Source organism: Lissotriton helveticus, chromosome 10 (genome assembly GCF_964261635.1).
Source record: "Lissotriton helveticus chromosome 10, aLisHel1.1, whole genome shotgun sequence".
NCBI lineage: Eukaryota > Metazoa > Chordata > Amphibia > Caudata > Salamandridae > Lissotriton > Lissotriton helveticus.
The window spans coordinates 22,201,037-22,222,866 of NC_136071.1; the positions used below are offsets into that span (position 1 = coordinate 22,201,037).

Sequence of the window (21,830 nt, forward strand, 5' to 3'; positions counted from 1 at the left end):
ATCAAAAGATGAAACCTGACCATGGGACCCGGACAGTCCTAGTTCACAGCATCAGCAGAGAAATACACCTCTCCTTAGGGTCTCAAGAGTTATCTTCGGAGTGATCAGATGCTACAGCTCCATTATCTTGCGTCGCGCTGGCGGACGCGGATCTCTTCCGCGACCGGGACCGCCGATGTCGTCCGCTTCGGGCCGGCTGGCCTCTCTGCTCCTGCGATGAACCACCGGGGCCACCAGGATTCAGACCCGGTTGAGCATGCGGCCTGATCGGCACGGATTCGTCAGTCCATCGGAAGACTTCCTCAGGGCAGTCCGGGACTGATAGACAACCCTCAGGCGGGCCGGGTACAGTAGAGAATACTGAATCTTCAGTCCCCGTAGTTTTGCCTTGGCTTCAACGAAGGACCGGCACTGCTGCTGTACTAGCTTGGTGTAGTCGGGAAAGATCATGATCTTCCGATTTTCATATGTGATGGCTTCCCTGGTTCTTGCTTCGCGCAGGATAACGTCCCTGTCATGATAATTCAAAAGCCTGGCGATTACAGGTCTGGGACGCTCACCTCACCTTCCGGCAGCCTCTGTGTCAAGGCCCGGTGTGCCCGTTCAATGATAAAGCAGTTGGAAAGGACCCCCGAGGGGAGCCAACTCTCCAGCCATTGGGTTAGGAACAGTTCCATATTGTCTTTCTCGCACCGTTCCGGAAAGCCAACAAAACGGAGGTTGTTTCTGCGTGCGCGTCCTTCAGCATCCTCCACCCGGGTTGCAAGGTTCTTTTGAGCATGTTCCATCGCCGCCATCTTGCGTTTCAGGGACCCAACGTCTTCTACCGTCGAAATCCTCGATTCTGCCTCCGTAATCCGTGCCACAGCATTTCGCAGATCCTGGCGCAACAGAGTCACATCTGCGCCCACTGCCCCAATCTTTGCGTCCAGCATGTCCCTGGACTGGGTGATCGCCGCCATGAGCGCCGCATTATCCGGCCCCGCTCCACTTCCACCACCGGCCGCTCCGGACCCTCCACTGGGCCCCGTAAATTTGTCGATGGGCCCCTGTTTGGGCGGACCACCGCCACCCCTGGTCATGGCTGCTCGTATTCTCAGGGCAGCAAAATGGGAAGGAGTTGCGCAAGCAGGACTGCGCGGTAGGTCTTCTACTGCCGGGTGAAAATGTCCGAGGCACCGCTGCTACCGAAGCTGAATCGATCCCCTGTCAAGCCAGGGCCAGCGTCACGGGTCAAGTGTAGTCCACCCCCGCTGTACCGGTCTCCGGGTGACCCTCTTAGCTCCACAGCCGACCCCACCAAACAATGGAATCGGAGGAGTCCCAGACAGCCCACAGGCAGCCCCGAGCAAAGCCAGCACACCAACCTGCACAAGGGCCCAAAAGTCCGCTTCAAGGGGCAGCTGCACAGTGTCACTCAGGGTCCGTTATAACTGCTTCAGCTCCCCCAGGCCCCACCTCAGGTCTGGGCCGGCCCCGGGAGCACGAAAATCGAGGCCCCGGCTGTGTAGCTTCCACGCAGGCCTCAGTGTCCTCCAGGGGGCCCAATGCGCACCCAGCACCTCCACGGGGAGCAGCGAGGCAGTCAAGTGTCCAGCCCAAGGCAATTCGGGTGCTCCCCGGTCCAGGGTCCGGCCGCCGGCCGCACGGTCCGCCCAGCTGTCGGGTCACTTCCACGGCCACACCAAAATCTAGTCCCCGGTCTCGGTGTCGGAGATCAGGCCGCACGTCTCCGCCGGCAGCGCTGCCTCACCGGGCCGCTCAGGGAAGCCGCTCGCGGCACCGGAGGGTTCCCAGCACCGTCTCACACACTCGCCCCAAGAAGGTATGACGGGATGGGCTCAGGGGCCAGGATAACGAGTCGGATTTCGTCCGGGCCGGCGGGAGCTCTACAAGGCTGCGACCGCCATCTTCGCCCGTCAAGCCACGCCCCCCGCTGTCTTTGTTTTTTAATTGCTAGATTAATGCATTTCTGCTGGAATTTACTGACCTAAACATTAATTTATTTTCTATTACTAAGCAAAGATATTTGATTGTATATTTTGTGTGCCTTCGGAGCATTGCTGTAATTAAATACGTCCCCGTAAACCCTCATGATGACGCGCAAGAAAAGCTTGATGACAAGAGATTTAAAATTTGGTGCTAGTAACACCTGCTTTGCTCCTTTTCTGATTCTCTGTTTGTAGAATTACAGAAGAATATTTTCTAACTTTCGTATTGCAAGATGCCGCTTGAAACAAAGAATGCCTGTAGATGCACATTACTGCAGAGAGAGAAGAGGGAGGGTTTTCGGTGAAGTCTTTGTTTATTGAAGTTGAACGTTGTGAGGGGAGGCTTACCTATTGAATTCTGGAGAGAGACTGACATAACCGTAAGCAGTTTGAGGTAAAGAAGCCAGGAGTCTTCTGAGCCATGGACTTAGTAGGTTTTTTGCAGTGGAGTACATTTTAGGCAGGGCATGCACATAGAGTGCGATGATGACTCTATGATGGGTGCAACTTGTAGTTTTGTAATTTTGTAACAGCATCTTAAAAGGGGCATATGCACTGGGCATGAAAATCTACATCTATGAAATGGCAATGATTACAGTAAGGAGATAATAAACACATTAATCCAATAAGTGGTCTATAAAAAAGATTTTTTTTGTTTTTTTGTTGGGTAAAAACATTTTTATTTGTTGCCCAAACTTTGTAGAAACCTGAATAGAAAATACGAGTATTGTAGTGGCTTTGTTGTGGACAAGTCAAAGTATGAGATGGTAGTCTCTGAGGAGTGCATTTCTGTTAGGTTGAAAATCGTGAGCCTAACAAATGGGACTTACTTGTACTCAATCCAAAGTGTATCATGAACAACATTGTACAGGTGTAGCACAAAATAAACTAGACTGTCTGTGCTGCACGACCCCATGCCACTGCTCTCTACGGGGCAGTGAACTAAATCACCAGAACACCGCCCTCAACAAGATTCAGACACCTTACTCCTTGTAATGTATGCTGCATCTGTAATCCACTCACCAGTCTTTCATTGGATCCTCCAAAGATGGATGATTCCATAAGCAGACACCCTCTGTCTCCAGCTTACATGTAGTCATGCCATACCTTGTCTCCTTGGCATACTGTTCCTTCAAAGAGTGCTATAAAGGCTCAGTCTTTTCCTGGCTATAATGTGTACACTTTGCTCTACCCCTATTGTGCCCCCAAATGTGGTAAAGGCTTCGCCATCCTAAAACTTCTTGCCAGATTATTCCCCTGGATCCCCTTGGATTGCAGACGTTCCGTCACACAGGCCTTGCTGGTTAGTCGCCTGGACTACGGTAATGCGTTATTTGTGGGTATGAACGAGCATCTGTTCACACGTCTACAAGTACTGCAGAATTCGGCGGCTAAACTTATCTGCAATAAAGGCAAGCTTGAATCTGCCTCGGATTGCCTGAAGAAACTGCACTGGCTGCCGATGCGCCAGAGGGCGGTCTTCAAGCTGCTTGGCCACGCCCATAGGGCCCTCCATAAGACAGGTCCTACCATCCTCAAGGGGAAGATCGAATTCTACGTCCCTACAAGGAACTTACGTTCACTCCAGTCTGCCCTCGCTAGAACTAAACGCATATATAGAGTAAGGGCTGGTGGTCGCCCATTCTCCCACCTGGCAGCAAAAAAATGGAATGAGCTTCCCCTGACCTAAGGTTTACCACTAACTACCTCCTGTTTCGAAAAAAACTAAAGACTTACCTTTTTCCTAAATTCTAATGCTCGCATTAAGGTCAGTCCGTAGGAGTTTCAGTTTTGGTATAAGCGCCTTGTTATGCCCCGGAATGAGTGTTGCGCTCTATAAATACCGAAAATAAATAAAAATAAATATCAGTTTCCTGTCTGCGCAGACGCAGCCAGTGGAGTAAATGCGAGGCGAGTCAGTAATGGCATAAACCTCACATTTTTAGGTCTCGCCTTTTCCCATTCTGCAGGAATGGAAAAGGAGAGAATTCTAGTGGTCAAAATACTCGTCAAACTATGGCTTTTTCGGTGTGGTTTTCTTCGAGTTCACGTGAATCACGTGACCAAACAAGCACGCGCATCAAAGGCATCCGCCTCCCTCCCTCCTAATTGCATTTTTTCACGGCCGCCAGGCCGTGACACCACATCAAAGGGCTTCTCCCAGCGTGCGCTCTGCGGCTTCTCCCCTAACTATTCATGGCTGGCCGGCCGTACTTTCAGTTTCCCGGCCGCTCTTGTTTTCCTACCCTTTGTGTCTCCAAGATAACTTGCTATGATAGAAATGCATCGGGATTGATGTAACAATACGTAAATGTTACAACAATGCTTCAAATACAAAACTGCAGTCATATTCCTTGGCCCGCTTAAAATGTAAGCACACATTAAATACGTTTGTTTAGGAGTGCTTCTCTTTGTCTGCACTCCACACAAGTGCTGGGGTTACTGCCGCACTGTCGCTTACAAAATCCGTCATTAACCCCCCCCCCCCCATTGCCTCAGCTCACCTCTCCTCCCCCTCTTTTCATTTTGGTACATTTGCTTCCTGCAGCAGCACGATTTTGCTGCGAGCGCTAATGAAAGCCTGCCTTTCCTCATTATCATGCAGCGCTGCTTCTAATCACCTCTTTCATTGTTTTTACCCAGTTCACACGTACTGTACACAGGGCCAGAAAGGTCTAACCACCGAGAGACACCACAGGACAACTCCACAAACAGCCTTTCTTTGCTTAAAAAAAACGCAGATTATGGGTTTTACCATTCCAGCTGCTTCCCCCAGTGAAAGTTGGGTAACAGTGAATGACCAGCCTCCAACAACATGTTCTATTGCGCGATAATTTCTGTGTTTTGACATGCAAGGGAACGTTATTTTCTGAGAGTTTGCAGCGAGTTACATTCTTGCGGGGAAACACTTGCACACAGCCCTCACTCACAGTGCACACAGCGCACTGCGCACACACAGGCACTGCATACACACAACGGCACTGCGCACACACAGGGACTGCGCACACACAGGCACTGTGCACACACAGGCACTGCGCACACACAGGCACTGTGCACACACAGGCACTGCATACACACACCGGCACTGGGCACACACAGGCATTGTTCACAGACACAGGCACTGCGCGCACACACCGACACTGCACACACACAAGCAATGTTCACACACACACAGGCACTGCGCACACACAGCCACTGTTCACACACACAGACACTGCGCACACACACCGGCACTGCGCACACACCGGCACTGCGCACACACACCGGCACTGCGCACACCCAGGCAATGCGCACACACCCAGGCAATGCGCACACACCCAGGCAATGCGCACACACACAGGCAATGCGCACACACACAGGCAATGCGCACACACACTGGCAATGCGCACACACACCGGCAATGCGCACACACACCGGCAATGCGCACACACACCGGCACTGCACACACACAGGCACTGCGCACACACAGGCACTGGGTACACACACCACCAGTAAACACAAAGAAGCACTGCGCACACACAAGCACTGCATATACACACCGGCACTGCACACACACACAGACACTGTTGCACACACACGCACTGTTCACACACACAGGCACTTCATCATGCAATAGGTCTTGCATTTACGCGAGTTTAAGCTATTGGCATTGTAAATGGCAATGCCGTTTATTTATGTTTTAAAAACCAAATCATAAAAAAAGGCGTTTCATTTACAGTGCCAATAGCTCAAACTCTCGTTATTGCGAGACCTATTGCATTGCAAATGCTTGTTAATATTCAGTTTCCCTCTCTTAATACTACATTTATGAGAGAGTAAAAATTGCTGGACTAGCTGGCTTTCTCTATCATACGTCCAACATATAAATGTAAAATTAATAAAATCTGGATTCTGCGAATAAGGAGATGAATTTACTATTATGAACGGACTTTTTGCCAAAATGTACTTCACGCCTCACATTGTTGTAGTCCACGCTATCAGTGTTTGGCAAGCACGGGCGGGGAATGTTCCATCTCTTCCTCGCGTCTGACCACTGTATGTTGTAGCACCACCAGCACCGTCTTTACACGTGCTTAGGTTCTTCCCTCCAAGACTCTGGCGGACGGTAGCAGGGGAGACAGGGAGATGTTGTTGCTGGTCCGGATTCCTGCACCCCAACACTGCCCTTGTTGATGACTCAAATGAGGAAGCTGAGAAGGGCTGTATGACACACCACACATGCCTTAAATGTGCAGTCTTTACAACGACCGCGTCTTTACCACGCATGCCTTTACAACGAGTTTCGTTGTAAAGTCATGTTCGGTTAAGGTAAATGTGTGGTAAAGATCTCACCCCAGGCTCCCCTGCCCATGGACCTAATATTTGGCCCTCCTATTTTATAATCTACCCACCACAGCCCTATTAACTACCGTGACCCCCTACCCTGAGCCCTAAAACCCAGCCCTTAACCCAAAATAACTACCCGTCCCTAGCACCCATACACAGAGCCCTAAAAACTGCCCCCTATGCTGAAAACTGCCCCTGAGCCCTAAACGTACCCCCTGCCCTATAAATGTCCTCAACCCCTGCCCCCCGCCCTGAGCCCTAAATCCAACCCCCACCCCTAAAACCTAGCCACACCTCCCCCCGGCCTCGGCCCAACTTACCAAGCCACGTCCTGGTCCTTCCTGCCGCATGCCTTCCAGTTCCTCTGCCCGCCCATCCGCTCAGACAGCCAGAACGCCGACTGCATTAACCACACATGTGCGTGGTTAAGACATATGCGTGGTATAAGACATACACGTGATATAAGGCATACACGAGTTTAAGGCATATGCGTGCTTAAGGCATACGCGTGGTTAAGGCATACGCGTGGTTAAGGCATACGCGTGGTATAAGGCATACGCGTGGTATAAGGCATACGCGTGGTATAAGGCATACGCGTGGTTAAGGCATACGCGTGGTTAAGGCATACGCGTGGTTAAGGCATACGCGTGGTTAAGGCATACGCGTGGTTAAGGCATACGCGTGGTTAAGGCATACGCGTGGTTAAGGCATACGCGTGGTTAAGGCATACGCGTGGTTAAGGCATACGCGTGGTTAAGGCATACGCGTGGTTAAGACATACGCGTGGTTAAGACATACGTGTGGTTAAGACATACGCGTGGTTAAGACATACGCGTGGTTAAGACATACGCGTGGTTAAGACATACGCGTGGTTAAGACATACGCGTGGTTAAGACATACGCGTGGTTAAGACATACGCGTGGTTAAGACATACGCGTGGATAAGGCATATGCGTGGTTAACACAAGCGTTGTTCAGCTTGCGGGTAAACAGATGACGTGCTTAGGCCTGTGTTGTAAAGGCCGCTTCCCGCTGAGTAGCTGGCGGGGGTAATGGTACTCACGGTCTTGTTGCCAACCACGCGTAAGAAGAAGGAACAGATAAAAGCTCTAGAGCAGTGGTTCCCAATCTTTTGACTCATGAGGACCCCCATTGAGTCACCACTGGAAGCCGGGGACCCCCAAGCAATTTGTATGAGTTAAATTTCAAATATTAAAACAGTAATTCGAAAAAACACGTGTGCACACAAAACAAATACTCAAAAGTACTTAGGGGCAGATTTACCATAAGTGACGCATCCATGCATATCAGCTGGGATGCGCCACTTATTGTGCGCCATGCCTCTGCCACCATTGATGCACCGCATTTACAATGCTGCGCCTCATGGGGCAAAAAAGCACAGATGCGTGCCGCATCGTTGCCGTAAAGGTGGCGCATTGCTGGAGTTGCGTCGCAAGCGCGACACAGCTCCAGTAATGCTCTGGGGGGCCAAATCTTGTTAATGCTGCGTCAATCCTTAAGCCTGCTTCAAGCAGGCGCAGGGTTTTGACGCAGCATCGGCCCCAAAGTGACTGAGTGAAATCTTCCAGATTTCACTCAGCTACTTTTAGGAGGCGTTCCTGCGCCGGAACGCCTCCTTCTGGCGCAGGGCTTTCTGGCGCAGGGATTTACAACGTGGCGCATCTCCCAGATGCGTCACATTGTAAATACCCTGCACCATGACGCATCTTTTGCGTCGCCGCTGCATCACGAAAGTGACGCAACGGCGGCGTAAAAGAGGCGCAAGGGGCTTGTAAATCTGCCCCTAAGGATTTTGGGGCCAGATGTACGACCATTTCATTTAGCGCCTCACAATTGGCGACACATTGCGAGTGGCAAATTGCGACTCGCTAAATGAACTGTACAACAGTGTGTTTAACACAGTTTCGGATTCCCAATGGGGTCGCAAATTGCGAGGTTAATTAATATTAATGAGCCTCTCGCAATTTGCGAGCCTATTGGGAATGCCAGCCCTCCTAGGTATGGTGCCTGCAGGGCTCTGCAGGCCACCATGTCTGGGACTGCTTTTAAATAAAGCAGTTTAAAAAAAAATGCAGCCTATTTACCATGCATTTAAAAAAAAAAAGAAAATGAAACGTTTTCGTTTCATTTTCTAAGGGCAGGCAGAGGTCCCTGGGACCACTGCCTGGCCTTAAAAAATTATTTTGCATGCATTTGCAAAGGGGAAGGGGTCCCCTGCGGACCCCTTCCCATTTGCATATGCATTACCATCTACTTGAAGTAAGCGGTAATTGCGAGTGTTTTGCGACCGCAAAACATTTGTACATGGTTTTAATACTCGCTAATTGGAAGGGAATGCCCCTTCCAAATAGCAAGTTGCAAAACCTATTTAGAGAGTCACAAACAAATTGCGACTCGCGAAATAGGCAATGTACATGGCCCAATACGTTTTTGCATGTGAAAGCGGGTTCACGAACCCGTTCACGCATATAAAAACGGATCGTACATCTGGCCCTTAGTATTTTATATTGAAGTAATAGCCCCTCTGTGACATGTATTTCATTTGCTTTCTAGCATCTCTCATACCATTGTAAGATGTCAGAGCACTTTACATCACACACATATAGAGACATTGAATCATACATGTAAATCAGTGTGCATATAAAATGTTTAAAGAGTGCTTGGTCTGGAAAAGCACAAACTCAGGATTCAGAACATAACACAGTGGCTAGCATTGACTTTAACATTAAAAATGTATTTCCACCCAAATAAATCTTTTTAGCAGCATCAGGATAATGAATAACTGGGAAAAAACAAAAGTTACTAACTGGTACCATGCAGTTTTCAAGCAGCTCTTTGATGACAGTTTATAGGTCCCTCTGCTACATTACGATTGTCACTTATGAAGTGCACAGTAACAAAATAATCTCTATGACAAAAGCAGTAACCACGAATCTATGCACATAAAATGCTGCTTTTTAAAATGCATGTTACACATTCTTTGCAGTAGGCACATTAACCCCCTGTGCTACATTAGTTAAGTCAAAGCTGCCACTGAACAAAACTCTCCTCAAGCTCCAGCCGGTACATTAATCACTGGCTTTATCTTGACACTTTTATTGCTGCTGGAAATAATTATACAAGAAACTTTTCTGTGCTTTTAAAACTGTTGCCTGCGGACCCCCCTGGGAATGTGTCACGGACCCCTCGGGGTCCGAGGACCACAGTTTGGGAAACACTGCTCTAGAGGGTTTTGGCCAGTGATGATAGTTTGAGTTGCCAATGATGCATTTGCCGATGTCGAGCATCCGGACACGAGGGAGAACGCAGAGCACCCAGATGTCAAATGCCCCATCCCTTAATGATACAAAAGGGGGTGGTGATGGACGGAGCATCTGAACCAATCAAACACTCACACCCAGTCAACTGATCTGGGTTTAATCCATCACCGTTCTTTAGCCCACTCTGCCACCCCAGTTCAGACATTGCCATATGCAAATCAGTCTGACCCTGTGCCTCATGGGAACAGTCCAGCCCGAACTGGACTGTTCGGGCTGGACTGAGAACCTACTTCTCTACTACTGTCGCACCTGTGGGACTATACATCCTGCACTCACCCACCTCAACTATGCCCACCTTTAAGCTCCAAAAATTTTAAACACGCTTAAGCAATTATATGCTCCTTATTTTTGTACTTTATATTATTGACGCAACTGTTTGTCTATGCACCGTGTACCGACACTACCTCACCTGTGACCTACCTCATGTTTTTTGACCTACCTATGTAACTAAGCACCTTGTACCTAACTACCTCAAATATTACTTTGTATTATTCCTTCACCCCCGAGTCAGCGCTCTGATATCTGCAAAGATCTTGTTCGCGCTATATAAAACTTTCAAAATAAAAAAAAATAAATAAAATAAACTGCCAAGCCATGCCTTCCCTGGACCGGAAACAAGCTTCCGAGGACCGGTTTCTGGCATTTCAGCCGTCTTCAGCCCGGCTTGCTTGAATCCAGTGGCAAAGTGAGCAAAGGACTCACGTCTGAGCATACCCCGCCACACTTATGGCAGACAAAAGTGGTACAAAATGAGGCAGGGATGAGATGTCAAGAGGACAGATCACTCCTCAGAAAAGAGAAAAAGATGAGCTTCTGCAAAGGAGGGAACTCACTCTTTCGCAGAGGCACATCTCTTTTATAAGGAGGAAGAGAACCACCTCAGTGGTTTGTGTGCTTGTGAGGTCCTGACTACGACCACTTACGCGGCTTCATAGAGTCCTCCTCATTCGGTTCTTGATAAGAAGACCGACAGAGAAAGACTTTTCCTGACATCTGATCTCAAAATCTTTTTGGTATAGATAGATTTCATACAGTTTCTCCATTTTGCCGCAGGAAGCTTACTTTCTTCAAGAAATCTTCGAGAGTTGGAAACATCTGCTTGATGATTTCATGTCCCAGCCTCAACAAAAGACTTAACAACTTGACGACCTGCGACTGGCCAAAGAATCCGTTAAACCTTCAACTGTGCATAGTCTGGCTATACAGACCACTTTTTCTATCCAACCGTACCTAACCCTTAACACCACTAGCTATGAGAGATTTCTGTTGACCCGGTTCAGATTAAATTTCTTCCATCGACTGGTCACCTTTCCGAAGAAAAATAACTGGTCAACAGCCTTACCATTTTGTCCCTGTGATGGTCTCACAACCCAGACCACCATCCATACATTTTTATTTTGTAAATACTATTGTGATTCAAGAAAGTTATGGATTATTCCGGTATTAAAACATATGGGTTTTAGGAGATGTTGACCAGCAATGATATACTTACAGTTTTTGGAGGAGGAATGGCTAACAAAGATTATAATCAAATTTTTTAAATCAATTGTTCGCCAGAGATCAAAGTTAGAATAGAATAGACTATCACCTTTTTGCCTAGGATTTTAAAATGTTTGCATTGTAAATAAATAAATGAACATGCTTTTTTTTTATTTATATTTTCTTATAATTCACAAAAAGCAGTTTTAATCTTAAATTGTTATCATGTAGCTGTCTTTTAAAATCATGAAATCCTTGTAAGTGTTGGCAAAAGATACATTTTAACAATTGTACTTTTATGGTTTTCTACACATTGAAAACCCAATAAAGTTAATTCTGATTCTGACTTAACAACTTAAAAAATTTTAGTCTCATGACTTTCTATTTAACAACCAAGGAAATGAAGATGTCTTCAGAAGTCTGGAAGAGTTTACAAGAACCCTTCCAGAGATCCTCCCACGACAGCAGAAGGAAGGAATCTAATGGAGTTTGATCTGCCAAGGCCTACAATAGCCCTGGTCGGCTCAGCCCATTTGAGGATTTATAAATAAACAAACTACAAGTTCTCCAGGACTCTCTTCCTGGTGTTGGGAGATGTGACCAGCAGCTCACAACTAAGATTAACATTATTAATCTGAAACCAGTCCCAGGATGCTTGTTTCCGGTCCAGGAAGACATGGCTTGGCAGTTCGGGCTGGACTGTTCCCATGAGGCACAGGGTCAGACTGATTTGCATATGGCCATGTCTGAACTGGGGTGGCTGAGTGAACTAAAGAATGGTGATGGATTAAACCCAGATCAGTTGACTGGGGGTGAGTGTTTGATTTGCTCAAATGCTCCGTCCATCATCCCCTTTTGTATCGCTTTGTTCGCCCTATGTTGGCAGGGTATGCTCAGACGTGAGTCCCTTGTTCACTTGGCCACTGGATTCAAGATAGCCTGGCTGATGAGGATTATGAATGCGAAACAGGTCCCAGGATGCTTGTTTCCGGTCCAGGGAAGGCATGGCTTGGCAGTTCGGGCTGGACTGTTCCCATGAGGCACAGGGACAGACTGATTTGCATATGCATATGGCCAGGTCTGAACTGGGGTGGCAGAGTGGGCTAAAGAATGGTGATGGATTAAACCCAGATCTTTTGACTGGGGGTGAGTGTTTGATTGATTCAGATGCTCCGTCCATCATCCCCTTCTGTATCACAACTAAGATAGAGACACACTCAATAGGACAGGAGGACGCGACCCCCGGAGAAGGACGCGGACCCTTACCGTGCAGGTTAATGAAGCGAATGCAGCTCTCCACCACCAAGGGCACCGTCTGTCCAGTATCCTGAAAGGAGAGTGAAAACCACAGAGTCAGGCAGAGGTGATGAGAGGGTCAGAGACAGTCACTGTATCTAGGGGGCTTCATTCTCAAAATCAGCAATGCTGAGGTGGGGAGTTGGGGTGTTACTAGCTTTCCATGCAAATTGTAGATTGAATATTGATTTCTCCTGGGAGCTAAAGGGAAGGAGTCTGGCTCCCACTTGGCTGCTTTCTGAGAGTCGCCTGGCTGAACAACAGGTGCTCGGGGTGCACCTGGGTGTTCCATCCTATCATCCTCTGGTACCTTTGAGAAAGGACCACAGAACTGTAAGTAGAGGATGCAGGGATGGTGGAAGGTATCAGGAGAAAGCTTCTCAATTAAGATGGACGACTCAAGATATCAAGAGCAGGGCAGGATGCAGCAGGGGCAGCTTCTCCCAGGGTGCACTACCCCGCGTGACAGAGACTGCTCTCAGTAAGGGGCCCTCAATCTCTCAGACACACCCCAGACCCTCTATGGAGATGGTGATGTACAGAGTAAGATTCAATCCTACATATGGGATCTAGACTCAAAGCCGCTCCACAGGTGCTTCAGCTAGGTAACAAAATAAGGTCAGAGGTCAGATCTTAATGCCGTGACCAAGACAAACTGACCTTCCTGCTGGACGTCACATCCTAGTGCCGTGACCCAGACACTGCCCTGCCTGCAGGACGTCAAATCTTAATGCCGTGACTCAGACCCCCTGACCTGCCTGCCGGACGCCACATCCTAATGCCGTGACCCAGACGCCCTGACCTGCCTGCTGGACGTCACATGGTAATGCCGTGACCCAGACGCCCTGACCTGCCTGCTGGACGTCACATCCTAGTGCTGTGACCCCGACGCCCTGACCTGCCTGCTGGACGTCACATGGTAATGCCGTGACCCAGACGCCCTGACCTGCCTGCTGGACGTCACATCTTACTGCCGTGACCAGACGCCCTGACCTGCCTGCCGGACATCACATCCTAGTGCCGTGACCTAAAACGCCCTGACCTGCCTGCTGGACGCCACATCCTAATGCCGTGACCCAGACGCCCTGACCTGCCTGCTGGACGTCACATCCTAGTGTTGTGACCCGACACCCTGACCTGCCTGCCGGACGTCGCATCCTAGTATTGTGACCCAGACGCCCTGACCTGCCTGCCGGACGTCACATCCTAGTGCTGTGACCCAGACGCCCTGACCTGCCTGCCGGACGTCACATCCTAGTGCTGTGACCCCGACGCCCTGACCTGCCTGCTGGACGTCGCATCCTAGTGCCGTGACCCAGACGCCCTGACCTGCCTGCTGCACGCCACATCCTACTGCCGTGACCCAGACGCCCTGACCTGCCTGCCGTACATCACATCCTAATGCTGTGACCCCGACACCCTGACCTGCCTGCCGTACATCACATCCTAATACTGTGACCCCGACACCCTGACCTGGCTGCTGGACGTCACATCCTAATGCTGTGACCCCGACACCCTGACCTGCCTGCTGGACGTCACATCCTAATTCTGTGACCCCGACACCCTGACCTGCCTGCCGTACATCACATCCTAATTCTGTGACCCCGACATCCTGACCTGGCTGCTGGACGTCACATCCTAATGCTGTGACCCCGACACCCTCACCTGCCTGCTGGACGTCACATCCTAATGCCGTGACCCCGACACCCTGACCTGCCTGCCGTACATCACATCCTAATGCTGTGACCCCGACACCCTGACCTGCCTGCTGCACGTCACATCCTAATGCCGTGACCCGACACCCTGACCTGCCTGCCGGACGTCACATCCTAATGCTGTGACCCCGACACCCTGACCTGCCTGCCGTACATCACATCCTAATGCTGTGACCCCGACACCCTGACCTGGCTGCCGGACGTCACATCCTAATGCTGTGACCCCGACACCCTGACCTGTCTGCTGGACGTCACATCCTAATGCTGTGACCCCGACACCCTGACCTGCCTGCTGGACGTCACATGGTAATGCCGTGACCCGATGCCCTGACCTGTCTGCTGCACGTCACATCCTAATGCCGTGACCCGACGCCCTGACCTGCCTGCTGGACGTCACATGGTAATGCCGTGACCCAGACGCCCTGACCTGCCTGCTGCACGTCACTTCCTAATGCCGTGACCTCGACACCCTGACCTGCCTGCTGGACGTCACATCTTACTGCCGTGACCTCGACACCCTGACCTGCCTGCTGGACGTCACATCTTACTGCCGTGACCCAGACGCCCTGACCTGCCTGCCGGACGTCACATCCTAGTGCCGTGACCCAAACACCCTGACCTGCCTGCTGGACGCCACATCCTAATGCCGTGACCCAGACGCCCTGACCTGCCTGCTGGACGTCACATCCTAATGCTGTGACCCAGACCCCCTGACCTGCCTGCTGGACGTCACATCCTAATGCCGTGACCCAGACGCCCTGACCTGCCTGCTGGACGCCACATCCTAATGCCGTGACCCAGACGCCCTGACCTGCCTGCCGTACTTCACATCCTAATGCTGTGACCCCGACACCTTGACCTGGCTGCTGGACGTCACATCCTAATGCTGTGACCCCGACACCCTGACCTGGCTGCCGGACGTCACATCCTAATGCTGTGACCCCGATACCCTGACCTGCCTGCTGGACGTCACATCCTAATGCTGTGACCCCAACACCCTGACCTGCCTGCTGGACGTCACATCCTAATGCTGTGACCCCGACACCCTGACCTGCCTGCTGCACGTTACATCCTAATGCCGTGACCCGACACCCTGACCTGCCTGCTGGACTTCACATGGTAATGCCGTGACCCAGACGCCCTGACCTGCCTGCTGCACGTCACATCCTAATGCCGTGACCCGACGCCCTGACCTACCTGCTGGACGTCACATGGTAATGCCGTGACCCAGACGCCCTGACCTGCCTGCTGGACGTCACATGGTAATGCCGTGACCTTGACACCCTGACCTGCCTGCTGGACGTCACATCTTACTGCCGTGACCAGACGCCCTGACCTGCCTGCCGGACATCACATCCTAGTGCCGTGACCCAAACGCCCTGACCTGCCTGCTGGACGCCACATCCTAATGCTGTGACCCAGACCCCCTGACCTGCCTGCTGGACGTCACATCCTAATGCCGTGACCCAGACGCCCTGACCTGCCTGCTGGACGCCACATCCTAATGCTGTGACCCAGACCCCCTGACCTGCCTGCTGGACGCCACATCCTAATGCCGTGACCCAGACGCCTGACCTGCCTGCTGGACGCCACATCCTAATGCTGTGACCCAGACCCCCTGACCTGCCTGCTGGACGTCACATCCTAATGCCGTGACCCAGACGCCCTGACCTGCCTGCTGGACGCCACATCCTAATGCCGTGACCCAGACGCCCTGACCTGCCTGCTGGACGTCACATCCTAATGCCGTGACCCAGACGCCCTGACCTGCCTGCTGGACGTCACATCCTAGTGCGTGACTCAGACGCCCTGACCTGCCTGCTGCACGTCACATGGTAATGCCGTGACCCGACGCCCTGACCTGCCTGCTGGACGTCACATTGTAATGCCGTGACCCAGACGCCCTGACCTGCCTGCCGGACGTCACATGGTAATGGCGTGACCTCGACACCCTGACCTGCCTGCTGGACGTCACAAGGTAATGCCGTGACCCAGACGCCCTGACCTGCCTGGACGTCACATCCTAGTGCCGTGACCCCGACGCCCTGACCTGCCTGCTGGACGTCACATGGTAATGCCGTGACCCAGAGGCCCTGACCTGCCTGCCGGACGTCACATGGTAATGCCGTGACCCAGACGCCCTGACCTGCCTGCTGGACGTCGCATCCTAATGCCGTGACCCGGACGCCCTGACCTGCCTGGACGTCACATGGTAATGCCGTGACCCAGATGCCCTGACCTCCCTGCCGGACATCACATCTTACTGTCGTGACCCAGACACACTGACCTGCCTGCCGGACGTCACATCCTAGTGTTGTGACCCGACACCCTGACCTGCCTGTTGGACGCCACATCCTTGTGCCGTGACCCAGACCATAAAGCACCCTAAAGCATGCTGGCAGTCCGAAAGCCCATTGCCCCTGGCAGCGCTGCTGACTGTATTTACACAACTAGTAACCCTCACACTCCTACAAGTGAGACAAGTCAGACTATTCGAGGCCCCCAAAGCTAATAGAAGGCTTGGGAGGCAGGTTTTAGCCATTTATTATGCATATTGAATTCATAAACAACTGTTGTTCTGCTCATATCTAAATAATTCAACTGCACCACCATGTGGCAGACTGTCATAAGTGCTGGTGTTAAGAATTAAGTGCCGGTACACAGCACCGGAAACCACTGGCACAAATTAAGCACTGCCCTGCACTCTCTCTCTTACTCTAGAAGGTGTCCCTTCACTGTATCCACTACCCAATCCCCTATTCTTTAAGACACTTCTTCCCCACATTCATTACCCTATCCCTTACTATAAAATGCTTCTTTACCCTACCTATTAGTTTAACCCTCACGCTACAAGGTGCGTCTTCACCCCATCCATTAGCGCAATGCCTCTCCCTAACCCTAGCACTAAGGTGAACCCCAACATGCTCTTTCGCCCCTTTCCTTACCCTACCTGAATCTTGCCCCCCCCCCCAAGAGAAGGTTAAAGCACACCCCTAATGTTATCCCAGCCCTTACCATAGATAGGACCCTGACCTCAGGCACACCCCAAAACTCACCCAAACTCTGTCCTTACCCTCTTCTGACCCAATATTAAAGTCTTATGACATTTCCAACAACTGTTGGTTATTTTAATTTTGAACGTTTTAATTTCATCACTTTTTATTTCAGAATTGGAACCCAATATCAGGAGTGTATCAGGTATGAGGTCACCCACGGGGGCGGCCAGCTGTGCACGCCTGGGGGCCTCTATCCTGTGAATGGGGGCCACAGAATACTCACGCCTGCCTGCCAGAGGTTTGAGAAGTATTGTATAGTACTGTGGTATTTATATAGCGCTATCTTCAACCCGTACGAGACGCTGTGACTGCACTATTTATATAGCGCTGCACACCCCTAGTGAGGCTGCGAAGCACACTGCTGCATGGAGGGCTTTCCCTGAGAGTGGTGAGAGGGGGTCCCCAGGGGAGGCAGCTAGGAGGACACAACACATGACGTGTCAGTCCACCCTAGGCCAAAGGAAACTTGTGAATTCTACCTACCACCCTTCCAACCTTTTGAGTGCGCAAGGCTCTGACATGACGCATCCAAGGGGCTGGTGTCTGTCATTGTGCACCTCATATGTCACCACAATAACCCCTCTGGTGCCACCAACCCTCCTCAGAGGCTCTCAGAAACTTTACATATATAAAGTTAGGTAGCGAGGGAAAATTGCGCGTGCACACTACCTATGTGTTCTAACGTCCAATATATCGTAATTTGAAATTCTCTGGAGCTTCAAGAGGAAATGATTGGCTACCTCAGCCCTTCACAACAGATATGCATCACAAAGCTTTTCAAAGAGCCTAAAAGAGAATGAATTTGATTTGGAACCATCAGGTCATGCAACGAGCCCTGATGAAGCCTGTGATGACGAAACATGTTGGCTAGAGCGGAACTACAGCTTGCTGAATAACAAACTAAATAGAAGGTAAGAAGTGATCAGAATACTGAGTTTTGGACCATTATGCTCGAGGGTAACTAGAAAAAGAAAACTTTGCCTATATGCAAATAGGGAACATCCTGATTCAAATACCTGCAGACACCGGTCTCCAAGAACTTCATCAGAAAACATAAGCCAGGTGTTTGGGTTTGTGTGCACGTGAGAACAAAAGAGGTATACAAACAAAGGGGCAAACAGCTGTCTGCATGGAAAGCAAGCTGTCGCCCTCAATGACATGGGAGCAGGAGGCAGGCAGGTGTGTGTGTATGTGAGGGGGAGGGTGGTAAACAGTGGGTGCAAAGAGCCCTTTGTGCAGCATTCTGACTGTCAACATAGCAAGGCGCAGCCCAAGAACACACAATGTCCTACAAACTGACAGGTGACGCGTTCTTGGTGCAGAGGGCGCCGTTTACACGCCCTTTAGAAGGGACGAAAGGTGGTAGAGGCTTACAGGTTCCAACACCCACCTAGTCCTTTCTGGTGGATCCTAGTTTCTGGTGCACACGGATGGCAATCTGGGTATACCACCCACCAACCCCCAACCAATCAAACACGAGCTGTGCATGAACCACCCGCAGAGAGACCTCTTCATCAGCCCTAGTGACCTGTCCCTCAAAGCCCAGATGGCGAGCCGTGGCCACCACACAGGTCACGAAGGGCCACTCACGCAGCACCCCCAGCAGAGACGCGCAGGGGGCTGGTGAAGGGGGTGCGTGTGAGCTGCTTCACTCATGTACAGGGTGGGGACATGGTCAGTTTCCTTTTGACACCTCAGCTCCTCAAGTGCCTCTGGCCTGGTGCAGAGAAGGTTCTACACTAGCCATGGTGCCCGGTGCAATACGTTTCACATGTACAAGCACCCTGGCACGGCTCTCGCTATCCTCGCCCGGCAGGGAGCAGCTCAGTGGAGGTCCATGCATGGGAATGCACGTGTACATAAGCGTGGAGACCCTCTCTCTATGGTGGCCTAGCAGGAACGAGGGCAGTGGAGCTGTGTGCAGGATATTTTACACGATGAGCTGTGTGTAAGACATTTTTATGTGGAATGAAGAGGTCAAGGGAGCTGGACATTTTTGTGGAAGAGGGCAGCGGAGCTGCGTGTGAGCTATTTTACATGTGGAAGAGATCAGCGGAGCTGCGTGTGAGGTATTTTACATGTGGAAGAAAGCAGCAGAGCTGCGTGTGAGGTATTTTACATGTGGAAGAGATCAGCGGAGCTGCGTGTGAGGTATTTTACATGTGGAAGAGATCAGCGGAGCTGCGTGTGAGGTATTTTACATGTGGAAGAAAGCAGCGGAGCTGCGTGTGAGGTATTTTACATGTGGAAGAGATCAGCGGAGCTGCGTGTGAGGTATTTTACATGTGGACGAGGGCAGCGGAGCTGCGTGTGAGGTATTTTACATGTGGAAGAGATCAGCGGAGCTGCGTGTGAGGTATTTTACATGTGGAAGAAAGCAGCGGAGCTGCGTGTGAGGTATTTTACATGTGGAAGAGATCAGCGGAGCTGCGTGCGAGGTATTTTACATGTGGAAGAGATCAGCGGAGCTGCGTGCGAGGTATTTTACATGTGGAAGAGGGCAGCGGAGCTGCGTGTGAGGTATTTTACATGTGGAAGAGAGCAGCGGAGCTGCGTGTGAGGTATTTTACATGTGGAAGAGAGCAGCGGAGCTGCGTGCGAGGTATTTTACATGTGGAAGAGAGCAGCGGAGCTGCGTGCGAGGTATTTTACATGTGGAAGAGGGCAGCGGAGCTGCGTGCGAGGTATTTTACATGTGGAAGAGGGCAGCGGAGCTGCGTGCGAGGTATTTTACATGTGGAAGAGGGCAGCGGAGCTGCGTGCGAGGTATTTTACATGTGGAAGAGGGCAGCGGAGCTGCGTGCGAGGTATTTTACATGTGGAAGAGGGCAGCGGAGCTGCGTGCGAGCTATTTTACATGTGGAAGAGATCAGCGGCGCTGCGTGCGAGGTATTTTTCATGTGGAAGAGGGCAGCGGAGCTGCGTGCGAGGTATTTTACATGTGGAAGAGGGCAGCGGAGCTGCGTGTGAGGTATTTTACATGTGGAAGAGATCAGCGGAGCTGCGTGCGAGGTATTTTACATGTGGAAGAGGGCAGCGGAGCTGCGTGCAAGGTATTTTACATGTGGAAGAGGGCAGCGGAGCTGCGTGTGAGCTATTTTACATGTGGAAGAGATCAGAGGAGCTGCATGTGAGGTATTTTACATGTGGAAGAGATCAGCGGAGCTGCGTGTGAGCTATTTTACATGTGGAAGAGGGCAGCGGAGCTGCGTGCGAGGTATTTTACATGTGGAAGAGGGCAGCAGAGCTGCGTGTGAGCTATTTTACATGTGGAAGAGATCAGCGGAGCTGCGTGTGAGGTATTTTACATGTGGAAGAGATCAGCGGAGCTGCGTGCGAGGTATTTTACATGTGGAAGAGGGCAGCGGAGCTGCGTGTGAGCTATTTTACATGTGGAAGAGATCAGCGGAGCTGCGTGTGAGGTATTTTACATGTGGAAGAGAGCAGCGGAGCTGCTTGTGAAGCATTTTACTTTTGTGGAGGGCAGCGGAGCTGTGTGTGAGATATTTTACATGTGGGAGAGGGCGGCGGAGCTGCGTGCGAGGTATTTTACATGTGGAAGAGGGCGGCGGAGCTGTGTGTGAGATATTTTACATGTGGAAGAGGGCGGCGGAGCTGCGTGCGAGGTATTTTACATGCAGGGAAGAAGTTAGAGCAGTTGTGTGTAAGCAATTTTTGACATGCAGGGAAGAGGGCAGCGGGGATCTGTGTGAGGTATTTTACATGCAGGGAAGAGCTCAGAGGAGCGGTGTGTAAGACATTTTGAGGTCTGGCTTGACTGCACAGCTGTTGCCACTCCTTATCTAATCAACCTAAAAAAGTGCTTAGAGGAGTACTACTGAGCAGGGCTTTGGCTACACCCACATATTGGTGGACAGGAGTATATGTTTTAATTGGGCAAATGTCGTGTGTTTGCGCATAAAACTGTGCTCCCACTCCAATCAGCTGTTATTTTGTTACTTTATCTGGTTGCCTGAGCTTGAACTTTCTGCTGTTTAAGTGTCTTGGATAAGTAAATAATGTATGTGCTTGTTTTTCCTCAGACAGCAGGGGATGCCTAGCTCTACACTAATCTGCATACATTTTTAGGTCTGGCATTGACAGCGCAGCTTTTGCACAACCTTATGAGATCAACACACAAGAGCTTTCAGATTACTAGTGAAGAGGGACTTAGGCTCCACTGCCATGTTGGTTTCCCGGAGTACAGGCTTTGATTGGGCCAAATGTGTGTGCTTTCACTAAAAAGACTGCTTGTGCAGCACTTTTGATCTTTTTGTAATTATACTCGATGCAGCAGGACTGAGTTGGTTACGGCAGCAGCCAATGATCGTGGCCCGATCTGGTTATTATGAAATGTTACGATAAAGGCACTAGACCCGACATTTTTGTTGTGAAAAGAATATGTTTAAATCAAGTCATTTAACCCGTTGGCTGCTTCAAACGTTCTGCGCCAGTGCTGAACGTTCGAAGAAACAGGTGGGGCTGCGTCAGTCAATGGACGTGGGCAGCACTACCGAGGTAGTGCTCGCGACGACCGTTGGCCGACGGCAGCAGCCAATGGGTTAATGGCGGATTGTTATTTCCAGAATCCTTGCGAGACCCTCTTAGGGGAGAGAATGGTTTAACT

General features: G+C 50.6%; 1 protein-coding gene across 3 annotated transcripts in view; it reads right to left on the minus strand.

Moving 5' to 3' along the window:
* The window catches only part of ARHGAP4 (Rho GTPase activating protein 4), a 281,778-nt gene that overhangs the window by 61,041 nt on the left and 198,907 nt on the right, over positions 1–21,830 (minus strand). For all 3 annotated transcript variants that reach the window (XM_078664589.1, XM_078664588.1, XM_078664590.1), the window contains exon 13: positions 12,403–12,463. In XM_078664589.1, the coding sequence (XP_078520715.1) occupies positions 12,403–12,463 (61 nt within the window). The remainder of the gene's footprint in view (positions 1–12,402; positions 12,464–21,830) is intronic.